At 36.5% G+C, this 13,533-nt stretch overlaps 1 protein-coding gene across 8 annotated transcripts in view; it reads left to right on the top strand.

The window, feature by feature from the left end:
• CGNL1 (cingulin like 1) overlaps positions 1–13,533 on the top strand; it is a 65,350-nt gene that overhangs the window by 23,499 nt on the left and 28,318 nt on the right. For all 8 annotated transcript variants that reach the window (XM_064456473.1, XM_064456477.1, XM_064456478.1 and 5 more), the window contains exon 8: positions 994–1,206. In XM_064456473.1, the coding sequence (XP_064312543.1) occupies positions 994–1,206 (213 nt within the window). The remainder of the gene's footprint in view (positions 1–993; positions 1,207–13,533) is intronic.

Below are 13,533 nucleotides of genomic sequence, written 5' to 3' on the forward strand. Positions count from 1 at the left end.
TCAAAAGCGCATCTTATATTGCTATAAAGGAGATAGTGATCCATTTTTTTTCTGCGTTGTGTGGGGATAGAGTAAGAAATAAGGGACTTACTTTAAAACTCTGCAGCTAAGTTTTGAAAAACATTTTCTATCAATATGAATAATTAACAGTGGCACATGGCTATCAGGGATGGTAGTAAAATCCCTTTCTAGGCTTTTAAGGACAGAATAGATGATGTGTGTCAGGAATGGTTTAGATGTACTGATCCTGCTTCAGTGCAGGCCAAGATTACATTCTTTTTGAAAGTGCAATTATTCACAGCTTGAGAAATACTGAATTAGATAATTCTTGAAGCTGTACAGTTTGATTGTTGCTGTTATTTTATTCTGCGTTTGTACACATGAATGAATGTGTGTGTGTTCTTCAGATTCACTGACTATCTACTTCCTTTCCAGCAATTTCGAGAGGGGAAATGACTTCTAGGGTGAACGTGGTGGGAGGAGGAAGGGTGTAAAGGCATGGACTCAGTTGGGAAGTGCTTGTTATGTCTTCAGCGCTGGCAGAAGCAACTTTATTTATTCTTTCCAGCAGAAAAACCATCAAGGAATTAGCATTGGGTTCACTTCTCTTGCAGTGTGGGAAACAAAAGTTTTTCTTTGTTCTTATCTACCTCTTTGCTACAGAAGGTAGGACTACGGAATTTGTTAAATTGCACCTTAGTTTGCCTTCTGCTATATTTAGACAGCAATAATGAATAACACCAAAATATTTTAATAGTTTTGCAGCATCAGATATGTTGCCTCATTGTATAAAATATCTGCTATGTGTTATACTTCTAATAATCTCAGGGTTTAGTAAATTTTTAGTTTACTATAAAAGCCACAAAAAATATGTAAGTCATACAAAATGAAGTTGGCCTTGAGGAGCTAATATTTAGAATCTTTCCTTCTCTAAAACACGCAACATCCATTGGAGCTATTTGTCATGCAAGTGTGTTTAATTTTATTCTTTAGGAGCTGATGCAAATGAAGCAGGATCTGCAAGAAGTATTACTAGCAAAAGATCAACAAGAAGAGATTTTGAGAAAAAGAGAGAGAGAGCTTACAGCTTTAAAAGGAGCACTGAAAGAAGAAGTTTCTAGCCATGACTTGGAGATGGATCAACTTAAAGAGCAACACGACAAAGAATTGCTCAATCTACAGCAGAGCCTGGAAAAAGCAACAGAGGTGAAATAAGTGATTACAATTCATCTCCGTAAGGAAAAATCATACCTCTCACAGATGTTCTATACTAGATGATTCCAGATAATAATATTTTCTTAGTAAAATAAATAGGTAAAGATTTGGGCTGGGAGATTCTTAGCTGCTAATAGTAAGTTTTATTCCATACACTTTATATAACGTTTTGATTGTTTGTCACAGCTGAAATTGTGGCCTTTTCTTCAAGCAGTTAGTTACTACATTTGCTTCATTTTAGGCTTTGAGAGAGAATAGATGGGAGTATAGTACAGAGGACCATTTGCTTGTCTTTGCTTAAATGAATCACTTGAAACCTTGAGGATGCCCTGAAGAGTACCATTGTGCTTTGCCAGTGATGTTGAAATTACAGTTTTGGAGCTTCTAGCAGTTTTCTACAGTTCTCTGCAGCCCACTGTCCTACCTTCAGCTCCTTGTGTCACATCCTATTCCCTGGTTACATTGTCCTACCTTGTACCTTGAACTACTAACTACTAGGGTTTTTTTTATTTTATTTTGTGTCTTTTTCATTTATTGAGCTTATCTTGTTAACTGAATGGTCAAATGAGTGCCAGTACAAGGGAAACAGCAGGGAGTGGTTGTCTGGAAAGAGGCAGGAGGAAAACAGAACTGAAGGAATTGCCTCTTTCAGCATCAGCAGGAAGTCTTTGTGAGGGGGAGAACAGGAACAGTGTTCAGATGTGCATATCTGTTACTGTTTTCCAAAAAGATACCCTTTGTGAAGTTATCTTTGCAGAGACAGCAGCTAGGATTTTACTGAAAGATTTTTTTTGTGAGGGAACAGTTCTCATAAAATTTTAATGAATATTGTTACAATGACATTTATTTGTGTCTTTCCCATATGCCCTTCTCTCATTTTATTTCTGTCAAATATTTGAGAAGACTTCTAAAGGCAAACTGTTCTTGAGTCAAAATTGTAGGCCCAGTTTTATACTTAGAAATGTCCATGCTAGTTTATATCTTTTACTCACACATCATTGGTGTTAGGTGAGTTGCAGTTATCCTGCTAGTTGTGGTCAAAAACAATGTAGAACTGAATTGAAATTAAGCTTGAAACTTGAAAGAAGTTTCAGAAGCTTTATATGCTTTATGAGCAAAATAGGAGCACATATGGAAGATACTGGATAGATACTGTATGACTGAATTCTGATAGAGAGTATTCTTTTACAGGATTGTTTTTAAATGTATAATTTTCTTCAGTGTTTAGAAAAGTTTATGTACACTGGTTTGTTTATGCAGCTAGGACTTGTACTTGAGATTGTTTGGCTTTGCTTAAAAGTGTGTTTCACTTTGTTTGTCATCATGAAGATATTTGACTAGTCTGAGCTGCTTCAACTGAATTGATTTTTTTTCTTTGAGAGAAGTAGAACATTTAAATTATCATCTTTTTATTATACAGTAATTGTAGTGACAGCTTAACCTCCGTGAACCATCTTTCAGAGTTACTGCATGGTAATTTACTGTATTTCAAGTATGGAACTGTAATTACGACTGACAAGAAATGAAAGAGTAGCCTGTTTGGCATAACAATAACACAGTCTGGGAAGTGGCGCTATGACTGGGTTGCTGTAGCTTAGAGATAGTTATAAATAGCATTGATTTACTTGCATGACATAGTCTAATAGTAAATTTACTAAGATGTTCAACAGTGAAATTTAATTAATTAATGTTGCTCTAAGCACCAGTTCTGCTCTTCCAATTTTACTCCAAGTGATTTTTGTTGTTTTTAAGTACAATGTATCATGCTTAATTGGAAGGGGTTTTTTTTTGTTTGTTTGGGTTTGGGGTTGTTTTTTTTTTAATCTCACTAGCATTAGTACCCTTAATTATTTTTTTTTTTTTTTGAAGCCCAGCATTATCTCTGTGCCTGCTGGCTGAGATTAAGTTGCTGAGTTTGATACATCATCTATCAGGAAAGTATAACCAGACTCTGCAGGGAGTTAGATGAGTAATCTGCTGTGATCTTACATATGATGCTAATTATTGGTCTTATAATTAATATGGAATACCCAACTGTGTGTGTGAAAATTGTATTTTATACAATAGAAGCTGCTTGACCTGTTAAATTTTTTTTTATATATTATTGCAAGCTGGAAACATTTATATTGGATGGTGGGATACAAGACATTTACAACAAAGGTTAGTGGAAAGGGCTATTCTGTGGTATTTAATGAGGAAAACAGGTGTGTAAATGCTGTAATAGTGGTTTATCATACAGAAAATATAGACACTAATGTTTGATCAGTGTATATCAGAGCTTGTATGTAGAAGGTTCTTAGTTCTTATGTTGCTTCTATATAATCCATATTGGTACACTGAATAAAGGTGTTTTGTGATATGCATTAGGCCAAAAAGGAAGTTTTTGGAGGGAAAAAGGAAGTAATTTTTGTGCCAGTGTTAAATCAACTGCTGGAAAGGTCAGATAGGAGGTTGGCAAGTAACATACAGTGCATTTAGTCTGTGTGATTTGAATGCCACATAGATCTGTTTTGAAATCATGTTAGAAACATACTCAAGGTTATCTCATAGGAGAACAGTGCAGGGTTATTTGTCATGTGTGATTTTGTTCTCATGCTCACTGATGTGGTAGGTTGGGGTTTTTTGGTTAGGTTTTCTTTTGGTTTTGGTTTTTTTTGTGGTTTATTTTTCTTAATAGAGATTGTTATATAAAGTCGCAACATAGGATATTTTCTTTGTTACAGTTCACCTTTTTAACTCATTTTTGTGTTATGTCTTTTGCTTGTAGTGCTATTGAGACAGCTGTGATTGTTCTTGACTTCATTGCTTGTCTATTAAGACTGAGACCAGACTATTTCCTTATAACAACAGCAAAAGTTGCAGTCGTCCATAACATACCTCTGTGGGGTAATAATTATCTTTAATTTAATAATAAATTAAAAAATAATGTATTTCTAATTAAAAATTTATTTCTCCATTGCTGCAAGTGCTAGAGGAGAAATGAATATGAATCCTTTCCTGGTTTTAATGTAGTATCTAATCTGACCCTACAACACAACAGGCCAGAATGGTGGTGTGCTCTGTCACTGTAGATGAAGTGCCACTGTTTCAGTAAAATTTGGAAATAGCTTTTGGAATACAATACTGTAGGTAAAAGGTTGAAGCAAATAGCAACTATTGCTGTTCAAATTCCACTGAAATCGTATCAGCTCAGGAGTGCAGTTGCAAACTGCCCAACACTGTCAAATTTATGTCTGTTTTGAGAAGCAGTCTGCACAAACTATGTTCAGAAAAAGCTGTAATCATCACATTATGAAAAGGCTTATCTAAGCGTGACCTTGACTGACTTATTCAGGGTTCATCATACTTCTGACTTTGTCCTCAAAATGATAAAACAGACACTCAGAGTTTAGAAGCTGATTCATTTATCAACACATTTAATAATGCAATGAAGCGTGTGGTCATTTCAGCTTTAACTGCCATGTATGTATTAAGACGTGATATGATTAAAGAGAAGAAGCAATTTTACTAGAGCAAGTGGTAAAAACAGCAGAAGACAGTGGTTACCTTCTGCACATGTTACAAACTAAAAGTGTGCGCCTTTAAAATAAGAAAATAATACACAAGTTTGAGCAGTGTAGATGAGAAGAAGCTTTAGTTTTGTTTTTGATTTTTCTCTATCTGTATGAAGTGATTGTGAATTTAGGTGAATCTAGCACAGAGCTGTAAAGAACTTTGAAATGGCAGTGAATATTGGATCTTTTTCTACCTAACCTAATACAACATTTCTTCTTCAAAGTTAATAAAAATCTCCCACATAGAGCAGAGGCTTAATAAAAACTAGCTGAAGCATGGTAAATGATACTGATACATACTGTACATGCCTTTCTTGTAGAAATGGCTTGCCACATATAATTTAAATATAAAATGAAACATAACTAAATTTAGTGTACTCTGAGGACCTATTTTGGAATAATGCTGTACAAACACCAAACAGTGGTTAGCCAAGTGACTGAGGGTGAAGTGAAGACATAACTGATTGTGGAGCATCACAGAGACACTTTGGTACATAAAGTGATAGACAAAGTTAATTTATATAACTGTAAAATTATATATATGGAAAAAAAAATAGGATTCCAACTAACCTGTGCCACTCTAAAGTGAAATCTTGGGGTTATAATAAATAGCTTTATAAAAACAGCATCTTGATAGCAGTAAAAGAAACGAACTATATGATAGGAATTACTTGGGCGTAAGATATTATGCCCTCGTATACATACATCCATCATTCATCCAAATCTGCATCCTGAACGCTGTGTCTGAGTCTAGTCAGCTCACCTCCAAACAAGATATATAGCAATTGGAAAAGATTTAGAGAAGATGAACCAGGATTCCAGATGCCACCAGCGGATTTTTTCTTTCCTCCTCTTGTCCTGAGGCAGCCTTTGCCATGTTCAAATAAAACTTTTTTGTTTCAGTGGTAGAAGCTGGTTGATAACTGATCTAAACTGTGTACAGAGTGAAAGAATACTGGAGTGACTGGTCTAAGTCAATGCTTCCTCTTTCATGACCTGCCCCCATCTTCCCCCACCACCGCCCGCCTTTATTTTCTGCCCTGCTTTATCAGTCCTCTAAAAGCCTGGTATGTTTTTGATTGATTTCCGTTGTGGTCCTGCAAACACAGATGGAGTTGGGGAAAGAGAGAGAGGATGCACAGACACAAGTGCAATGGTGGAAGGAAGGCTGCAGGCACTCCTTAAATAGGAATCACTATTGGAAACCCATATTTTAGAACTGTATGTAGAAAACCTAGGAGACAGATTTGATTTGTGTTATTGTAAATGTCTGTTCTGTGCACAGGAAGGAGGTTGTTTGGCAATAGCATCATGCATGTTTTTAGGCATACATTGAATGAAGTGCCAAACAATTATAGAATATTAGTGGTGTTGTCAACATTAATAATAAACGTGCCTCTAAAGTACACTGAAGACGTAATTTGGTGACTTTGCTTTGGTGCTAAAATAAGCTTTTTAAGTTCCAGCCTCTTTGGTCTTTCATTTCCATGCAATTTACTCCTCCGTTTATTTAGTGAGGACTTGTGTTTGTTTGGATGCAGACAGTACCATGAAACTACAACTGAGTGGTTTTATGCTGTATGTAGAATCAAGAAAGTCTCTGAGCAAAACTGTCCTGCAGAGTTCTGTTTGAGTTGAATTGGACCACACCTAAACAAGACAAAAAAAAACCAACCTGTTTTATCTGTAATAGTCACTTCACGATTGTGAACCTTATTCAGCCACAATTACTTCAGTGAGTGTGGGTTGGGAAGGGGCATTGTTTGTGGGTGTTTTTGTTTCTGAAAGTTGGCAAGAGCCTGTGCAGTCAGATACATCGTTAATACCATCGGAAGGATCCCTAATCCTTATCAGCAGAAGACAGTATATGTATGTTCAGGTTGTTTGTCCTGTGAAAGTGTGGTTTTGTCTGTTTATGTGTTTTTATTTTGTTTTGTTTATCTGTAAGTCCATTCAGTAGTGTACAATGTGAACATAGAACTAGTTAGTATTTTATGCTAGTCTTTGCAACAACTTCTGACCCAGAAAAAACTGTTAGTATAAGCCAGTCTGAGTCTGTCATGATACATAGCTAGGAGGATATGACATTGATACAGTTACTGGTTGAGAGGTTAATACTTTCCTGGCTCTGGATTTTATAACTGTGTAAATGTTAGGTCATGCCTATATTGGGAAATCTTGTTTAATAAACTCTGTGTGTGTGCATTCTCAGATCTTTCATTACATCTCATAAATGAAAACCTAAATAGTTTTTGGAAGTAATATTAAGGACATGATACCATTTAGATCTGTGAAAATGGCATTGCAAGAAAACAAGTCTTGTTTCTAAACTGTCATAAGTGAACAATTTTTAACCAGTTAATAGTATGGCTTTAGCTGAAATGGAAGGAATGACAGTCTGTAAATTTGTGGACTTGCTTACTGAATAATCTCTGGAAGTACAGCTGAGGATTCGGGTTGGTTGGAGCGTACCTCACTAAGAGATAAAAACACACTGACCCTTTTAATAGGTAACTAATGATAGTTAACCTCCAAAGGCATAGCCATGTGTTAAAGTAGGTTAGGCCTCATTTTGAGATGATGGGAAGAATTAATATAATCAGTGTAAGGTAGAAAAGCAGTAAGTAAGTAAACCCATTTAGGCCATTTAGTCTCTTTTCCAGAAGCTTGGGTTTTTTTTGTTTGGGGTTGTTTTTGGTTTGGGGGCGGGGGGCGCGGCAGGGCCTAAGGCTTCATTTTTCTTTTAAGGAGTTTTTGCATTTTTATTTTAGACTTATGAGATTTTATTATCCATGCTATCCAATGTTACTGTGTCATTCATCTAGAGCTTCCAGCTGCTTTAAGAAATAGTTCTGAGGTTAGAAGTCCCTAGAGGTACACAGTGGGGGAAAATACTGGAACTACAAACAGAAATAAAGACCTGATATTTGCATTCATGAGACTTAAAAACTAGCTTACTACACCTGAATAGTACAATTTCCAGAAGCTCTCTTTACTGAAGAGCTAATAAGGATTACAGTTAGAGCTGTAACATGTCTGTCTTTTTTCCTTGGGTGTCAGTCTTTGGGTATAGTTTGGTTTTGGTTTTTTTCTTTCTTTGGAAATCACCTGCATGTTACCTAGGGAAATCATTGTCTAGTTATTTTATTTAAACTTGATTTGTTTATATACAAAAAGAGAGGAAAAGACAATAGGAAGGGATTTGATATTTCCATCACTGCTACTCCCTCAGGATCATCTGAGGGAGCTGGGTAGATCTGAATCTCTGAAGTCACGTGAAACTTTTTACATGTAGTTCAAGAAGTTAAACAGCTAGTCCAACATCAACCTGAAAAGGTGGCCCCTGAGACTTTAGAGTTGGTTTCAGCAGGCAGTGTCTTACTTAAGGCATATCTTAAGTGTTCTTCTACACCAGGAACAGAATGAAGTTAGCAGCCACGCCATTCCTTTTTTCAGAAGGTTTTGGAATATTATAGTATAATTTACTTGGATTCCACAAGTTTGAATATGGGAAGAATATTTGAAAGTCTGTTACTTCCATTAAAGAAACCTTCTGTTTGTGCTCCAGCTGACTTTGAATGGAGATTTGTTCTTAGATTTGCACTTCAAGTACAGCAATTAAAGAATAAGCAGTTAATTGGTTGAATTAGGTTTTTCTCAGTTGACCTTGATTCTGAAAGGAAATGTAAAAGTTTTTAGAAAAATTGGCTGTCGTGCCTGATAAGCATTGAATCTAGCCAAAATTTAACAATCCTAATAAGCTGTGAGTGAGATACTTAGCTGGCCCTCACTTTAGCTCTTCCTGTGTTTTGTAAGAGGACTCTAAAGGTCCAGTAGTCTGTGGTCACTGCCAAAGGGGAGTTTCACCAGCTGAAACACTGAAGTCAGCCAAAACCACTTTTTAATGATCAGTTACACAACCACTCTCATGTCTTTGCCAGTGTTGAGGGTGTGGTAAAAAAAAGGTGTGGAGCCACAGAACATTTTCTGCTTTCTTATCCAAGAGATTTTTCGCTCTGTTCAGGTTGAAATAGAATATTTAATTTGCATCTCAAGGACCTTGTTTGTATGTTCTGTCTGGTTTCTTTGGGTTTACACAGTAATGGGTGGTGGGAAGGATTTTGATGCATTTTGTACCAACTGAGCTTCATCTCTGATTTGTTAAATCTGTTCACTGCTTGCACCAAAGTTGAGAGTAGGATAGTATATAAATATATTTACTTTACCAAGATTTCTGCAACAAAGGAGTTGGAACAGTATTTATTGTTGTATTTAAACTTGGTCTTGATTAATTTTAATATATTTTAAAATATTTCTGGACACGTATACAACTATATACAAGGACACAAACCCAAATGTTATTAGATTCATTTCTTAGGCAAAACACCTGAAAGGAGCAGGATGAGAAGTGAGGGAATTGAATTTTACTGCTGAAGTTCCCTTATGGAGAATATCTTCCTTGGGCCCAAAGCTGAAAACTAAGTGCCACATGCATATGAACTCCAGCAGTTATGACTATGTGGGCTCATGTAAGCAGACCTGTGCTAGGTAAAAACTTAATAACAGGTGTAGATGCCAAATCAAATAGTACGCATACATATGTGCATGCATTCCCTCACTTTCTTCTCATCTATCTGATTTAAAAGAAGCTTTGTGCTCACTTAAACACAATGTTAGACTATTTCATTTATCAATGTTTTTCAGACTTTAGCCTGTTCCTGCACTCAGTACATACTATTAAAACTTCTTCTGAAGGAAGAATTATATTGATTATTTCACAGACTTTAATTCCTTTTCTCAGCATAGCTGCAAGCTCATGAGTAATGTTATTCCCCTATATGAAGTATAGGAGAGTCAGAGACAGCGAGATTACTGTCAAAAGGAACCATTAGTTGTGCATGTTTAAATTGAGGTGCCTAAGTTAACATAATGTTAACCATTATATAGTCCTTCATATATTCAGGGTACAATTTTTGCTGACTTCAGTTGCAACTGTGCACTCAAGACTTTGGAAACCATTCGTAGTGTCTCAAATCTCAAGCACCACGGAAGTTAAGGAGCATGCAATTTTTGATCCCCTCTGGAAAGTTTTGGTTGAATGACTTGCCTCAGGAGCTCTTTCTCAGAGACAAGAATAGAGTCCAGATTTTCTAGGGTATTTGGGTACCTTAGCTGTGAAACTATCCTTTCTCTTACTGCCTCGCTCATTTCTGCAGCACTCCTTTATTTCTGCAGCAACAGCCTCTTTCACTGTAAACCGTTGACTTGATCTGAGGCTGATTGACTAATCCTTTAAGCTTCAGAATTAATCTATGAGAACTATTTACAAAAATCAGTGGTATTCATCACCATAGATTATTTTCCTCTATGTATGATCTATCTTTCTGGTCAGAAACTGATCTTTTTGTAGTGTTCCTTTCCTTTACGATTTGATAACCTGTTTTATTCATGGTAGTTTGAGTCCACTGCTGGGCTAAAGTAAAGCTACTGCATGAGCAGTATAGCACATTGACATCATCAGAATGCAGAAGCTTATCTCCAGGCAGTCACAGAGGACCTTGTATTGTGGAACCTCATCATTGCAGCTGTGTTTTCTTTCTTCTAGATAGGCTTTTTTTCATTTTTCCAGGAATTTGCAGCCCATTTCCAGCTTCTTTTACCTAATCTCTGTAGCTTAATTCTGCTGATAAGGCTTGCTCAGTTTAAACATGAGGAAGCTTGAGAAAGCATAATAAAATATTTCATATATTCAAAAATAATAAATGAGAAGAAGGCATGAGTGTGTTTAAGAAGTCTGCAAGGATGTGAGTATCAAGAGGAAGCTATTATTCCTTCAGAGATTGAAGTGATGGAAATCTGAATGTGAAACAGGCTAAACGTAGGGAATAGAAGACAGTGAATGCCCTGGGAGACAGTGAAGACAGGCAGATTGGAAGGAGAGACAAAGCAAATGCAGGCAAACAAATGTAACAAGGAAAATGCTACAGGGCTTTTTACCTTACATAAAGATAGTTTCATAATATAATATAGTAAAAAGTAGGTTTACTAAAGCATGCTGCCACTACTAGCAAGTGGGAGTAGAAAGACATAAGCGTGTTTTATACATCATAGGAAAGAAACTACAGTCTTGGAATTGAGATCTGTTAACTTTAAGATTCAAAGAGCCCACTTCAATGCTTCATAAAATTTTTTTTTGTCCCCCTGTTTTTTGTGGGGTTTGGTGCTTTTTGTTGTTTGGGTGGTTTGGTGGGGTTTTTGTATGGCAAATATGTCTGAATATACAGTATTTCATTCCATCTTTTGTCTTCAAGAATCTTGTTTAACCAGTTTTATCTGTTATGTGCCCTGTATGTGTTTATGTACGTAACCTCATTTCAGCTCTCTGAAGAGGCTGATCCACAATTCTGTGAACTAAAGATCATGTTATGTTAACATGTCTGTTAATGTTTCATATTCAGCTTAAATCATTACTCTGATCTTCACCCAGTTACGTTACCATGGGTTAAATTTATATAAACTTACTTAAAATGATTGCTGAAACTTTACCAACATCCCTAAATACTAAACGTAGCAATGTAAAGGATCTATGAATGGGTACCAACAGGAGTAATTAACTGATGTAGTGTCATTAAGCCTTAAGGACCTTTTCTTAACTCACACTGTTTATGTACGGCACCATTACAGATAAGTTGTGTGGATGAAGGATATGGATCCACAGGACAATCTGTACATGTGAACCTGTCTGGCTGTTCTCCTCATTTATACTTACTAGCCCTATAGTGTCAGTTATCCTTCTGCTTTCATCCTCTTCACTTGAACCCACTCTAATTCAATGCTTTTGCAAACAGCTTTCAACTCCTTTTTTGAACATGTGAGCCAGTCACTGAATTTTAAATGAAGGCTATACCTTCTTACTCATGTAGACAGGATTGCCGCTGGCTGTTAGCAAATACAGTTTAAACTACCTATGCTGTTGCCACTTTCAGTTTTAGCCTTTGAAGTGCAATAATTGGCATTCAGAATTTATCAGTGTGCATAGTAATTTATCTGTAATTTCAGTGCAGTGGTTTTCAGATCTTTTACTGTCATGTTTTATTAGGGGAATTTTATGCAGAATATAGTGAGCCATCTCTAACGACAAAGTGGTAAATTTAACATATGATCTCTACGTGAGTAATATTGCCTTCTAGTTGCTTGGGGCTGGTTGAGTACACTGCCTGTGTTGTGGAGTTCCATAGTCAAAGGATGCAACAATCTATTTCTGCTTCAGCAGTGTCCATGTATGATATGACAGCTGCTAGCTTGAACCTTATGTAACTGTTCGATGTATAGATGGGGATCTCTGTCCACCAACTTCCCCCTAATGGTGTCACTACAAGGTTTGTCAGTGCTTGATTCCCTTGCATATCCTTTGTAATTATACCTAGGGTCTTTTGTATCATGTTCATGTTTGTAACATGTATCATGTTCAGCTGTTTCTGCAAGAGAGGACCTGGAGGGGACGTAGAAGGTGATGTGGGGTGCCAGATATGACTAACAGTGGAAAATAGGAGAGGGGAAGAGGTACTGAGTGTTTTGATACCCTAACTTTCTGTGGCAACATGCTACAGGATAGGGCATGTATTGCAAAAAGCTATTATAATCCAGAAGCTTCATATATGCTGGTGAAGAACTGTGCATACAATTCTCATTACACTGGGGATAAATGGCTTTTTTCCTATCTAGACCCAGCTGTGTATTTTTACTCTTTGGGAGAAGTGATGCTACATAGGCATTTTCTACTCAAAGAAAATGTAAATTTTATTTGTGTGGTTTGACTTTGTTTAAATTTCACTATCAAATTGGAGATACTCATGTACTGTTTTTTCTAATATCATCCAGAATGGTACCCTGAAGGTGATCTTCCATGACTTGTGTATAGTACAGCTGTGTAAGGTAAACTGATAGGGTAGACACTCCTGTGTTTCTTTTCAGTCTTATCTGAAACAAGTTGAAAAGATGTTGAAACAGTAGCGTACAGTGAAATATGCATTGTGAAGAAAATTTCTCTTACTCTCCCCAGAAGATATGTAAGAAAAATACCTGCTTACCCAACTGCAATATAGTACCGCTCCCCATATGTACTATGAGAGTTTTCCTACCATCTTGAAAAAGTATGCGCGTGAGTGTGAGTGTATTTATTGTTGGTATTTTTCAAGACATACCCCTTCTAGTTGAAATAAAGGAATTTTTTACTTAACACGTTAGAGAATTTGTTTGGGAACAGTTTGTTCACATGAAGGTGTAACCCTTGCAATGATGCCAAAGTCATTAGAGACCTGTGGAGATCAGCTGGTTAAGTGCTGATCACTCAGGCAGCTAGAACTGTAAGCAGGTTTTACTTATATACCCAATTTATTTCCAAGATTTTAAATTAAGTTAATAAAGGTAATACTTGCAACTTGCTCTTTATACTTCTCCACCTTTTATATATATATTCACCTAGCATCTCGCTAACTTGCTGAAATATTTAGTGAAAAAGGAGAGAGAATACCAGTTTAGTTTAATTTTAGTGGCTGGAACAGTATCCTAAGGTACATAGAGTAAAAGGCAGGCTGCAGCAGTTCTCTGGATATGGCTGTATCAGTGTAGCCTGAACTTAATTTGGAACCTGTTAGGTTAAATAGGTATATGTGTGTATTTATGTGTATATTTATGTATGTAGATCTGGGGGGTTTGTTTGGTTGTTTGCTTTTTTGTGTGTGTGTGTGTGCGCGCGTGCGTG

This window comes from Phalacrocorax carbo, chromosome 7, assembly GCF_963921805.1.
Source record: "Phalacrocorax carbo chromosome 7, bPhaCar2.1, whole genome shotgun sequence".
NCBI classification, from domain to species: domain Eukaryota; kingdom Metazoa; phylum Chordata; class Aves; order Suliformes; family Phalacrocoracidae; genus Phalacrocorax; species Phalacrocorax carbo.